General features: G+C 37.9%; 1 protein-coding gene across 1 annotated transcript; it reads right to left on the bottom strand.

The window, feature by feature from the left end:
* Nucleotides 1-1,306: 1,306 nt before the first annotated feature.
* On the bottom strand, nucleotides 1,307-11,859 carry LOC139755330 (lysM and putative peptidoglycan-binding domain-containing protein 3). The gene is made up of 3 exons (XM_071673482.1): nucleotides 11,697-11,859; nucleotides 5,666-5,927; nucleotides 1,307-2,474 (listed from the first exon to the last, which is right to left on the bottom strand). The coding sequence occupies exons 1-3, from the start codon at nucleotides 11,744-11,746 to the stop codon at nucleotides 1,941-1,943; spliced, it is 846 nt and encodes a 281-aa protein (XP_071529583.1). The 5' UTR covers nucleotides 11,747-11,859; the 3' UTR covers nucleotides 1,307-1,940.
* Nucleotides 11,860-14,498: the final 2,639 nt, after the last annotated feature.

Below are 14,498 nucleotides of genomic sequence, written 5' to 3'. Positions count from 1 at the left end.
CTAGACATCATCCATCTTTCCAACAGTACAAACAAGGATTCAACAATATATTGCAAGACTCCTATTGGCCATTACGCAACTTACACATTGAGGACATTGAACACCTACTCCTCAACTGTCCTACACTCACCTAACAAAGACAAACACTTAATATCACCTTACTTCTTGATCTATGGTCCCATCTGGTGGTCATGGCTAACTTCCTGATTGCTCCAGGAGCCCCATAGAAGGATTTCCTGGAGCAGGAAGGTAGGTAAGGTACTTGTATTACCCTCTCGTAGACTATTGCTCAAAATGATGCAGTTGGAAGAGCTGACTCATTGTGTCATTTTGGGGCAGTATTCAAAAGTTAATATTTATTAAAAATATGGCAATCCTTTTTTAATGATGTAGAAAACAGACACTATGTATGAGCTGTAACTTGAATAGTCTGGTGATCCAAAGCCTGGAAATCCATGCTTCAAAATGATACACCATAGTTTGCATACATATCTTTGACTTTCAAAGCTTTCAACTCTTCTCTACGAAACTGGAAAATAATCATGCCTTTTAGAAGAAAAAGCCCTAAATCCGATTAACAGACAATCCCAATATCATCAAAATTACTCAAATCTATGTAACGCAATAAATTCTGAGAGGAAAATTATCACTTGAGAAATAGCATCTCAATGAAAAATCCAAACACTTCTTTGTGAAGTCATAATCAGTGTATGGATAATTCTTAGTATTTCAATCATGCTATGTGAGCAACTATAACTATAAAGAAAAAATCCATAATAAATAATCAATTGTAAAATACCTAAGGCTTGGCTTAATTTCAAACAAAACTACGTTTTGTAGAACTGTTCTCTACTTCTTGCCAATTATTCTTCGTCAACATAATCTAATGCAAAATAACTCAAGCTGGATAATACTGTAACCAATAACTATTTGCCTGCTATCATTTTCCAAACAAATTAATGATAAGGCTTTTGGACAAATTTTAAAATAATGGGTGTCCAGTTGCATACACACTTTTTCAGGTAATTCATTAGTTGTACTGTTTATACAAACACTGATAGTTTTTTATGTATCGTGAAAACAATACAAATCTTATAATGAAATGACCTGATAATTCTTTACCACTGGTATTCATTTTACAAAATGGTTTTACTCCAAATATTCATTTTATACAGAAATAAGCAGCAATATGCATTAATTATGTCAACCAAACAAGCATAAATCACTGTTAAATTTACAATAAAAGAAAACTTAAACTCAGTTATTTTGTATTTTGGGTTTAAAGAATTCCTGAAAAACTATTAAAAAAAATGCTACATACTTTATTTTATCACGGTTTACTTTTTTGTTATTTTTTCTGAGAAAAATATGTATTCAGAAATTAAGTGGCCAAGCCTTTATGCAACACCATCAATGCCAAGCAATCTTTTTATGTCTGATATGTAATAAATATCTATGGCTACCAGTCTTAACACTGTGGACAAGATATTCAACTGGATATGTATGACTGAGCAGGAAGAACATCCCAGGGGGGAGGGAAAAAAAAATCATGTGAAAGCATATGCCCCACTGGTTCCCCAGTAATAATGAAACTTCATGAATGCACATTTTCAACTAAAGTTGAAAACATAAAATATGATTAGCAAAACTTCCCAGCTACCATATGCTTTCATTCACAAGAAAAGATACGAAGGGAGGGGGCACCATCTAATGCAAGGAAAAACTCTGCTTGTTCTATGACTCCTGGCTGTTACAACCAGTTTTCTGTGTATCATAATGATGAAAAAATGTAACATACAGTCAGCACCCAGGAAAGAGACCCAGTTCCAACCCAAGAAATAATCTTAGTCCTTGTATAAAACTGCAACTCAAAACCCAAGTGGAATTTGTAACAGTTTACTGATAAGAATAGGTCATGTGGCAATTCATTTTATCTTAACTTATTTGTTCTCAAGATACAAATATATGTATAACAGAGGAACTCCAACAAGAAACACTGTCCCTGCAAGGAAAATTTTCCACCAAGTAATGCCCCAATCCGAACCAGCACACTTGTCCTCTGTTTGATCTAGTGGACGGAAACGGGGGTTTGTTAGAACTGCAGCAACTTCATCTAAAGAATCTTTATATGAGTGTGTTTTCTCACGGATGTTAGCCAGGTCTTTCTGCATTGCATCCAAAAATCTCTTTGCTTCCTCCTTTGTGCGAGTATCCCTCAAAATACGATCAATACTAATGTAACCCACGTGCATTTCAGAATCACTCTCACACTCACTGCAACTGCTTACACTTCTTGTTCCTAATACTGCTGCCCTAGTATTTGCTACAGTATTATTTTCACAAGAATCTTGTTTTTGTTCCTCTTGTAACATCTCATCAAAGACTGAGTTAGCTCTCACTGGAATTTTCAGAGACTTCAGGGCGAAAAATTCTCTTTCTTGTATAATCTTGTTGACTCTCTTTAATTCTGACACCTGAAATGAAGTTGATAATCAGACTTACCTAAAGCATTCATCATCATTGCTTCAAATCATTCATTGCTCCAAAGTCCTTTAACATTCCAGCTTGAACAGATATATACAGCTGCAATATTACCTCTAAAGAATTTAAGAAACAAGAGTTGGTAGCCAAACGAATCAATGTGTGCTCTAGTTTCACAGGTAGTCATGTGTCTTAGTATTTGTACTTATAATATTAGTGTGTGTGTTGGGGGTGGAGGGAGCGAGGAGCGGTGGGAGACCGGGTTGGGGGTGGAGGGGTGGAGTGAGGGGGATTTTGTGTGATTGGGGCCTGAGCGTGCGGGAGGGTGAAGGGAGGGCGGGGAATGGGGTGAATTGGATCGATGTGGCGTGCCGGGGTTGACGTGCTGTCGGTGGATTGAGTTGGGGCGTGTGAGGCGTCTGGGGTGAGCCATGGAGGGCTGTGTGGGTGTGTATATTTGGGTGTGTGGGCATGTGTATGTGCATGTGTGTGGGGGTGGGTTGGGCCGTTTCTTTCGTCTGTTTCCTTTGCGCTACCTCGCAAACGTGGGAGACAGCGACAAAGCAAAGAAAAAAAAAAAAAATAGTGTATCAACAACTTTGATTCTAAAAAGCTGAATTCATTGATTGAAAAATCATGCCTCATAATTCTAAAAGCAAGTTTGATTTTCACACAAATGAAGTAGTCATGACCATATGCTGGCACTAATTAAATACAACTGATGAAAAAATGAAAAATGCTTAAGCAAATACACATGGGATGGATGTACACATACATAAAAGAAATTGAGTTTCTGAAGGGAAAATAGCTTATTTTAAAGAATAGTGTGGAGTTCTGAGAGAGTATGGATAAATAACATGACCAATGAAAAGAATCCACAAACAAAAAAGCAATCCTCTTCCCTCATGGTAATACTACCACTAGTGACGTCAGAATGATTTGTGTACATCAAATATTCTTGTGTACCTCAAATATTCAAGCAAAAAATAAAACAGGAATAAAGAAGTAAAAAATGTGATAAGTTTTGCAAATTACATGACAGGTGAAGCAGTAACATGAAGAAAACTTAGGTACACAGGTGTTGTCCAATATAATGAGCAAAGTAGTATAACCCACAGTCACATTTCCTTATAACATGGATAAGAGTTTGTTGGCAAACTACATGACTACAAAACTAAGGAAGAATCATTAGTATAGAAAATGACATAGTAGATAAGAATATGACAATCATGTTCTGGAAGACTGTGAGGGGTAGTGCTCACAATCTGAGATGTATGAGAGGGTTAGGCAAGGATCTATCCTGATCATATGACAGTAATACCATATGTATATCCAGCCTTCAATTCTCAATATTAAGTTTGTAGTCAACCTTTAAGTATAGACAGTCTAAGAGTTGAAATATGAAGGAAAGTGTCAGGATAAAAGACAAAATATTCAGAAATGAAAGTTAATGCATAAAACTAAATTCCAAGGAAGTAAAATTTGAAGCTCATGGATGAAACAGTGCAAAGTGAGGATGATTTAATGGAAGCACATCCTCCAAACTCAATACTCCCCTAACCTCCCCACTTACTGCTTCCCCTCATCACCACCTAATACTTCCCCATTCATTGCTTCCAATCCTCCCCTACTACTGCTTCCCACTCTACTTTGCTGCTCCCCTTCAAGCTCACCCACACAATTTTCCACTTCCCTCAGTTAATCCCTACTAAACCAGTGTACAGGATATCAGCAGGTCAGTGGCAATCAAAAGTCCTACTATCTGGGTCCAGCTTGGCAAGTCAGGGTGGGTGTGGAGATGTCTATGTTTGCATCTTTGTACTTTGAAGAGGGTATGTTTCAAAAAAATAAAGCTCTTGTTCACCTTGTAAAAACTTTCTTATAATGTCCTACCACACAGGGAAGAGTATCAACAATATAAATCTTATCTGTAAATCCTGCCATTACATGTAGTGTATGCAGTATATCATTTCATCACTTTGTCATCTGTCTGTGAGCACATTTTGGTAAGCATTATAACTCAACAACAACACAAGAAACAAATTTTATACACCAGAGGAACCCTTGTGGAAAACAGCTTCACAAATTTTCTTATTACTAATGTCTTCAGCATCTAAACTCCTTGAAAAACTAATCCAAAAGAGAAATGACCAAAATACCTCAGTCTCACCTACACAGCAAGGCTTTAGACTCAATTGCTTCAGTACCATAATGAACACAGACCTCACACAATACATCCTGGATATCTTCAACCAACCACAAAACCCTACTCACACAATACATCCTGGATATCTTCAACCAAACACAACACCCTACCCACACAGTACTGACGATGAGACATCATCTCCTCCCTTTGTGTTTCCTTCTTCATATAACCTCTCTACCTTTGAGAGTCATGTCTAAAAACACCTGTAGTTCACTGATTAGTTTTTGTTTTCTTTTCCACTCACTTTTATCGAAGATGCCCTTTGCCTGGGGCATTTTACCCATGCCATGTCAGACACTATAAAATGAAAAAGCAAGGACAAACAATGTTTGCATGTGGTGTAATTGTGAGTGATGATTAGGCATTCAAATTGTGATTATAACCTATATCATTAATCCATGAGTTAGGTAAGATACTTCTGAAGGAACTGTATACATATCAATGTAAAATAAGAAAGTACCATACATTCTGACAAGCTTGAGATAAAATTGTAAGCACTGGGCCAAACATTTATCAGTTGGCTGAGATGTCTTTGGCCATTTCTATTTGTTCTATCAATCTGGATAACTTTCTAGAACTGCATCAGGTATACAAAACATAATGTTAAAACTACAATATAATCAGACCACAATCCACGTGCCATGTTTATAACATCCACAAAATTACAAAATTTAAACACTGCTCAGTCCTAAGGATTGTGGATTTTCAAGTTTTAACCTGTATTGAAATCACAAAGGTTCTATGTAGTACACTAATAAGATGACTATGAGTAAATGTGTTGTATTAGGACCCCAAATGTTTGAGTAAGCAGCTGATTATAAACAATGGCATGAGATTTTGTCAAAAGTATTTTTCAGGGTAGCTTTTACAATCAATATTTCATGAATTTCATCAAAAATAGCTTCAAGGTCACTAAAGTCATGCAAAACAAATAAATCTGGTTCCTGAATTTCACATAAAACAGAGCTTATTACTTACCGGGATCCTGTACTTAAGAGCAATTCCAGTTAACGTTTCACCACTTTGTATTGGCCGGTCAACAAGATGCTCATAGTCAGACATAAACTTAGCTGAAGTGCCTGTTGAAGGACTTTTGCTATCATTGCTGTTACTTCTGCCACCAATTCTTTTCAACTCAGTCCCCTGTGATGTAAATAATTCCTCTTCATCTTCATCATATGATATGTAGCAGTTATCAGATCCCTTTTCAACACTAGAGAGTCGTCTATATTTGTAGTTCCTGAAGTTATAACATGTACAATTATTAATCAGTCATAAAGCCTGTACTATAGACATATACACAAAATAAAAAACTGAGAATACTTGAAGTTAAAAAACATACTAAGTTAAAAAACATCGTGAACATGAGTAAGCTTTTAAACACAAAGGAACACTAACAACATTCATGTAAAAGAGAAAACATAGAGCTAAAAAAAATACAAACTATCATAAAAAACACCCACAAACTGAGTCAGTGTGGTAAACAGAGACTGAATCAGTTTGGTGAAGGAGAAAAACAATCATGAAATTTTGCCATGAGGAAGGGTTATCACATACTGATTACCACACAAGCTAATTCCTTAACATTGTACAACTACTATTCCCTACTGCTAAGTACAGTGTATCACTGTCAAGCATGAGTTCAACTTAAATTGTTTTCAGCCATTCAGTTTTCTTTTTAAAGGGTTCTGCACATATCTTTTGCATACCATATTCTTATTTACTTAACAGAATCACAGACACCATTTTTCTTGCTAAACTCTCATGTATATATCTATCTATCTATCTATAATTACCACAGGACCAATTTCCATGAAAGTTGTAGTCTTCACCAGGATATTTCTAAAAGATTCCACAGCCCAAGGCTGCAAGGTGACTTTTCACTTTTGGTGTGGCCTTGAGCAAGTAGTCTAGTAGATATATAGATATATAGCTGTCATGTGTAATGCACCAAAACCATAGCTCCCTATCCACATCCAGGCCCCACAGACCTTTTTGACACTTCACATGCCCTGGTTCAGTCCACTGACAGCACGTCGACCCCAGTATACCACATCGTTTCAATTCAGTCTATCCTAGCACACCTCTCATCCTCCTGGATGTTCTGGCCCTGATAGCTCAAAATCTTTTTCATGCTATCCTTCCACCTCTAATTCAGTCTCTCGCTTCTCCTTGTTCCCTCTACCTCTGACACTTATATCCTCTTTGTCAATCTTTCCTCACTCATTCTCTCCATATGTCCAAACCATTTCAATACACCCTCTTCTGCTCTCTCAACCAAACTCTTTTTATTTCCACACCTTTCTCTTACCCCTCCATTATTTACTTGATCAAACCACCTCACACCACATATTGTCCTCAAACATTTCATTTCCACACATCTACCCTCCTCCATACGACTCTATCTACAGTCCATGCCTCGCAACTATATAGCATCATTGGACCTACTATTCCTTCAAACATACCCATTTTTGCTCTTCAAGATAACATTCTCTCCTTCCACACATTCTTCATCGCTCCCAGAATCTTTGTTCCCTCCCCACCCTGTGACTCACTTCTGTTTCCATGATTCCATTCACTGCTAAGTCCACTCCCAGGTATTCACACTTATATCCCAATCAAATTGTCCCTCAACCCTACTCAACCAAATAACCTTGCTCTTATTCATATTTACTCCCAACTTTCTCCTTTCACACACTTTTCCAAACTCAGTCACCAACTTCTGCAGTTTCTCAATCGAATCAGCCACTTGGGCTGTAACATTGGTGAACAACGACTGACTCACTTCCCAGACCCTCTCATCCCTAACAGACTGCATAATCCCCCTTCTCTCCAAAACTCTTGCATTCACCTTCCTAACCACCCCATCCATAAACAAATCAAACAACCATGGGGACATCACACACCCCTGCCGCAGACCAACAATCACTGGGAACCAGTCACTCACCTCTCTTCCTATTCGTACACATGCCTTACATCCTTGGTCAAAACTTTTCACTGCTTTTAGCAACTTACCTCTCACACCATATACCCTTAAGACCTTCCACAAAGCATCTCTATTAACCCTAACATATGCCTTCTCCAGATCCATAAATGCTACATACAAATCCATCTGTTTTTCTAAGTATTTCTCACACACATTCTTCAAAGCAAACACCTGATCCACACATCCTCTACCACTTCTGAAACCACAATGCTCTTCCCCATTCTCATGCTCTTTATATACCTTCACCCTCTCAATCAGTACCCTCCTATATAATTTCCCAGGAGAACTCAACAAACTTATGCCTCTGTAGTATGAACACTCACCTTTATCCCCTTTGTCTTTGTACAATGACACTATGCACGCATTCTGCCAATCCTCGGGCACTTCACCATGGCCCATATATACAGTGAATATCCTTACCAGCCAATCAACAACAAAGTCACCCCCTTTCTTAATAAATTCCATTGCAATCCCATCCAAACCTGCCGCCTTCCTGGATTTCATCTTCTGCAAAGCTTTCACTACCTCTTCTCTCTTAACCAAACTATTCTCCCTGACCCTCTCACTTCGCACACCATCCCAACCAAAACACCCTATATCTGCCATTCTATCATCAAACACATTCAACAAACCTTCAAAATATTCACTCCATCTCCTTATCACTTCATCACTACCTGTTATTACTTCCCTACTTACTCCCTTCACCAATGTTTCCATTTGTTCTCTTGTCTTATGCACGTTATTTACCTCCTTCCAAAACATCTTTTTATTCTCCCTAAAATTTAATGATACTCTCTCACCCCAACTCTCATTTGCTCCCTTTTTCAACCCTTGCATTTTTCTCTTGACCTTCTGCCTTCCTTTACACATCTCCCAGTCAATTGCAATCCTTCCTTACAAGTATTGTCCAAACACACCTCTTTTCTCTTTCACTAACAACTTTACTTCTTCATCCCAACACTCACTACCCTTTCTAATCTGCCCACCTCCCACCTTTCTCATGCCAAATGCATCTTTTGCACAAGCCACCACTGCTTCCCTAGATAAATCCCATTTCTCACCCACTCCCCTCACGTCATTTGCTTTCACCTGGAACCCCCTTAAACTGTAGATGGAAAGATGGAGCAAAAAAGGTTTTGAGTGATCAGGGCCAGAACATGTAGGAGAGTGGAAGGGCATGCACATCTTCGGAGGACTAGCTCTCTGTAACTAGTCATCCTAAGATGTGGTAATACACAAAACCACTCAGGTTTCTAAAGTTTCCTCTTCCTAGTGGTGTTTCCGTATGTATGAGGGCACATGTCTTTTGTGATTTTCTGCATATTTTTTTTTTTTTTTTTTTTTTTTGCTTTGTCGCTGTCTCCCACGTTTGCGAGGTAGCGCAAGGAAACAGACGAAAGAAATGGCCCAACCCACCCCCATACACATGTATATACATACGTCCACACACGCAAATATACATACCTACACAGCTTTCAATGGTTTACCCCAGATGCTTCACATGCCCCGATTCAATCCACTGACAGCACGTCAACCCCGGTATACCACATCGCTCCAATTCACTCTATTCCTTGCCCTCCTTTCACCCTCCTGCATGTTCAGGCCCCGATCACACAAAATCTTTTTCACTCCATCTTTCCACCTCCAACTTGGTCTCCTTCTTCTCCTCGTTCCCTCCACCTCCGACACATATATCCTCTTGGTCAATCTTTCCTCACTCATTCTCTCCATGTGCCCAAACCATTTCAAAACACCCTCTTCTGCTCTCTCAACCACGCTCTTTTTATTTCCACACATCTCTCTTACCCTTACGTTACTTACTCGATCAAACCACCTCACACCACACATTGTCCTCAAACATCTCATTTCCAGCACATCCATCCTCCTGCGCACAACTCTATCCATAGCCCACGCCTCGCAACCATACAACATTGTTGGAACCACTATTCCTTCAAACATACCCATTTTTGCTTTCCGAGACAATGTTCTCGACTTCCACACATTCTTCAAGGCTCCCAGAATTTTCGCCCCCTCCCCCACCCCATGATCCACTTCCGCTTCCATGGTTCCATCCGCTGCCAGATCCACTCCCAGATATCTAAAACACTTCACTTCCTCCAGTTTTTCTCCATTCAAACTCACCTCCCAATTGACTTGACCCTCAACCCTACTGTACCTAATAACCTTGCTCTTATTCACATTTACTCTTAACTTTCTTCTTTCACACACTTTACCAAACTCAGTCACCAGCTTCTGCAGTTTCTCACATGAATCAGCCACCAGCGCTGTATCATCAGCGAACAACAACTGACTCACTTCCCAAGCTCTCTCATCCCCAACAGACTTCATACTTGCCCCTCTTTCCAAAACTCTTGCATTCACCTCCCTAACAACCCCATCCATAAACAAATTAAACAACCATGGAGACATCACACACCCCTGCCGCAAACCTACATTCACTGAGAACCAATCACTTTCCTCTCTTCCTACACGTACACATGCCTTACATCCTCGATAAAAACTTTTCACTGCTTCTAACAACTTGCCTCCCACACCATATATTCTTAATACCTTCCACAGAGCATCTCTATCAACTCTATCATATGCCTTCTCCAGATCCATAAATGCTACATACAAATCCATTTGCTTTTCTAAGTATTTCTCACATACATTCTTCAAAGCAAACACCTGATCCACACATCCTCTACCACTTCTGAAACCACACTGTTCTTCCCCAATCTGATGCTCTGTACATGCCTTCACCCTCTCAATCAATACCCTCCCATATAATTTACCAGGAATACTCAACAAACTTTATTATATTATTTTTTATTATACTTTGTCGCTGTCTCCCGCGTTTGCGAGGTAGCGCAAGGAAACAGACGAAAGAAATGGCCCAACCCCCCCCCCATACACATGTATATACATACGTCCACACACGCAAATATACATACCTACACAGCTTTCCATGGTTTACCCCAGACGCTTCACATGCCTTGATTCAATCCACTGACAGCACGTCGACCCCGGTATACCACATCGCTCCAATTCACTCTATTCCTTGCCCTCCTTTCACCCTCCTGCATGTTCAGGCCCCGATCACACATATATATTATCATTATTGTTATCATAAAACCCCAACAGCACCTGCAGCTTCAAGGTTGCACTACACTCAGTAGCCAGGACATGACAGGACAGACCTCTTTGAAATTAGTTCTTTCATATGGCTGTACTCTCTTTTGTCAACTAATGATGATATAACCTCACCAAAGATGATTCTTCACTTGCAGTGCAACCTAGAGCAAGTAGAGTCCACCAACATACTCATAAACATATAATTATCATTTTCACTCATAACTGCCCCAGGAGCCATTTCTAGAAATGGTCATGGCATTTCTATAATATCCCTTTTTCACACAGCTCCTGCAAATCTTAACTTGCACTAATTCTTTTAAAGTAAGAAGTCCTTTGTCAAGACTATTCTCTCTTTTGTCAACAGATGACGTTCAGCCTTGCTGATGGTGACTTTTCACATGCAGAGTAACCACAAACACTAACACATTCTATATATATATATATATATATATATATATATATATATATATATATATATATGTGTGTGTGTGTGTGTGTGTGTGTGTGTTTTACATTAATATACCTGTTTGAGGTTACATCACAAGTGAAACGTCATCTTTCGCGAGGCTGTACATTAACCAGCTGACAAAACTGAGTACAATCCTGTCATAGAGCTTTCTGCTTAAAAGGGACCCCATCCTGTCCATGCTGCTGAATGTAGTGCAACAGTAAAACAGAAGGAATCCCTGAATCTCTAGGAAAGGGGTCACAGTTATGACGCTTGAGTCTATTCTTATACCATCAACAAAAATTTAACAAGTTTTAGAATTCCTAAAATTTCAAATACATTTTGAGACATTTTCAGTACGATGGGGTTCAAAGAGAAACGTCCCCAAAAACCCTCCAGTAATGTAGCCAAACCTCAACTCTCGGCAACTGAGGCCTCACCTGTGGGAGCTGCTGCCACCTCCTCGACCCTTCCTGAATGGCGAGCTCATGTCTCACTTACATAGCCGGATATTTAAGTCAGTATGTCCCATACGAGGTGCTCCACTGACACTACTACTTCAGGTACTTCCACTCATCTTGGAGTATAGACGGTGAAAGGAAAACAAATCAAGGTTACAATAAGAAACAAGTTAAGGGCAGTCAATGTAGATTTCGATCCGCTAAGATGGGGAGTTGGAATATAAATGAATCGGGTTTTACTAATAGCTTATTGGTTGCGTGGAAGTTGTTTAAATGAAGATGGCCTCAGATTTGTTTTAAGTTTGAAATAAGCCATTAGTGATTTTTTGACGATTGTCAAGGAAAGTCTGAACTATGCTAGGCATAAATCCATTTTGCGATGGTAATGAGTACACTCAAAGTGTAGAGTACACTTAAACATAGTAAAACAAAATATATTTACACCATATGCATAAAAATATATAGGAATTATATCAAAGATGTTTAACCATATACCAGTTCTTAGAAACAGAAATTGTATTAAAGATGTTTAACCATATACCAGTTCTTAGAAACAGAAATTGTATTAAAGATGTTTGACCATTTACCAGTTCTTAGTAATATATAAACATATAGAGGACTAAATATCGGACATCACTCGCATCAAAGTGATGTGACGGTCAACAGGGAAAAAATCCAATTCAAGAAGCGGGATGATATTCCATGCACGAGTTAAAAACGTGAGGTCTGGCAATGGAAATTATTCTATCAAAAATGCCCACAATGTACTCACAGGGGATATGCTTGACCATATCAATGTATTTTCTCGAAACACGTGCAGAAAAAGATATACATCAAAATACAACATGAATATCAGCATAATATCGTGTCTTTCTTACGTCCTTAAAACTGTACTGAAAGTAAGGTGGAGACCCTTTTGAGTATTTCCCAAATTTCTACCATTATTTAACCTAAAATCAGACAAAAAAAAAGAAGGGGGGAGGGAGACTTCTAAAAGGAACTTGGCCGAAATTAGATTGTAAATGATATCCCCTTCTTTACAATGTTAACATTGAGCTGAAAAGAATGCCGATCTTTCCAAGAATGTTTACCGGATGATAAAATATTTAACGAGAGAAGAGTACGAGCCCCTCCCTTGTTTTTTTCATTCGTATGTCTAATTAAACAGGTGCAGACCTACGAACACATGAGGACACTTGTGAACACTGAGAGGAAGAGTCTTACACTTGTGTTACACTTGTGTAATCATCCGTTAACTTTTTGAATATTCTGCGTTTAGGATATATATATATATATATATATATATATATATATATATATATATATATATATATATATATATATATATATATATATATATATTGCTATGAGTCCATGAGGAAAATGAAACACGATAAGTTCCCAAGTGCACTTTCGTGTAATAATCACATCATCAGGGGAGACACAAAGAGAGAAAAAAAAGTCAGTTGATATACATCGAAGAGACGAAGCTAGAACGCCATTTGGTAAACATGTGAATGTAAACAAGAACAGCCAAGGATTTAACTCATTTTCACCCCTTTCAGTGTTCTTGGATAAAAATTTTTATGGCCTTTGATTTCAAAGAATGCGGACAGTACATCTTCTATTTCAGTATGTCGCATGTTTTCCTGTCTTAGCAACATAACCAGATTCAAGACATGAGTTGTACCTTCATTGTAAAGACTTGCATTATTTCTTTTTCAAATCTTTGCATTTGCTTGTTTTAAATGAAGTCACCATTTTCTGTAATTAATAGTCCAAATGAATGATTGGGTTTCTTTTGCTAATTTCAGAAATATATTCTTAATTTCCTGTGTGGTGGGGTAGCGACAAGAATGCATGAAGGTAGCAAGTATATTTATATATGCATATATGTATGTCTGTGTATGTATATATGAGTGTATGAGTATTTATATATAAATATTCCTATGAGTCCACGGGGAAAATGAAACACGAAAAGTTCCCAAGTGCACTTTCGTGTAATAATCACATCATCAAGGGAGACACAGGAGAGAAATATAAGTCAGTTGATATACATCAAAGAGACGAAGCTAAGTCGTCATTTGGTAAACATGTGATTGTCCAAAACATACAACGAGCGTTCATAAACTTATCATTTTACAAATCTTATCAACAATAAAGTTATCTAATTTGTATAGACCATCACTAATGTTAAGATTATAACTCTTTAATTCTTTGTGTATTTAATAATAGAAGATTCAATGGTGATGTGGTTATTACACGAAAGTGCACTTGGGAACTTTTCGTGTTTCATTTTCCCCGTGAACTCATAGGAATATCTTGATGACGCGCAAAATTGTGATCCTTTCCAACATGTATAAATAAATAAATAAACAAATGAATATATATATATATATATATATATATATATATATATATATATATATATATATATATATATATATATATACATGGGTATATGAGTGGTTGGGCCACTCTTCATCCGTTTCCTTGCACTATCTCTTTGACACAGGAAACAGAAGTTAAATATAACAACATATATATATATATATATATATATATATATATATATATATATATATATATATATATATATATTTTCTTTCAAACTATTCGCCATTTCCCGCATTATATATTTTTTATACTTTGTCGCTGTCTTCCGCGTTTGCGAGGTAGCGCAAGGAAACAGACGAAAGAAATGGCCCAACCCACCCCCATACACATGTATATACATACGTCCACACACGCAAAATATACATACCTACACAGCTTTCCATG

This window comes from Panulirus ornatus, chromosome 19, assembly GCF_036320965.1.
Source record: "Panulirus ornatus isolate Po-2019 chromosome 19, ASM3632096v1, whole genome shotgun sequence".
Taxonomy (NCBI): Eukaryota; Metazoa; Arthropoda; class Malacostraca; order Decapoda; family Palinuridae; genus Panulirus; species Panulirus ornatus.
The sequence above is the reverse complement of the archived record's forward strand: the minus strand, read 5'-3'. Positions and strand labels throughout refer to the sequence as shown.

What these genes read in the sequence shown, in the direction of transcription:
- LOC139755330 (XM_071673482.1), bottom strand. Translation starts at nt 11,746, where the DNA reads ATGAGCTCGCCATTCAGGAAGGGTCGAGGAGGTGGCAGCAGCTCCCAC. An exon ending in GGTGGCAGCAGCTCCCACAG is followed by an intron (nt 5,928 to 11,696) that starts GTGAGGCCTCAG and finishes TTATAACTTCAG; the next exon opens with GAACTACAAATATAGACGAC. An exon ending in CTCTTAAGTACAGGATCCCG is followed by an intron (nt 2,475 to 5,665) that starts GTAAGTAATAAG and finishes ACTTCATTTCAG; the next exon opens with GTGTCAGAATTAAAGAGAGT.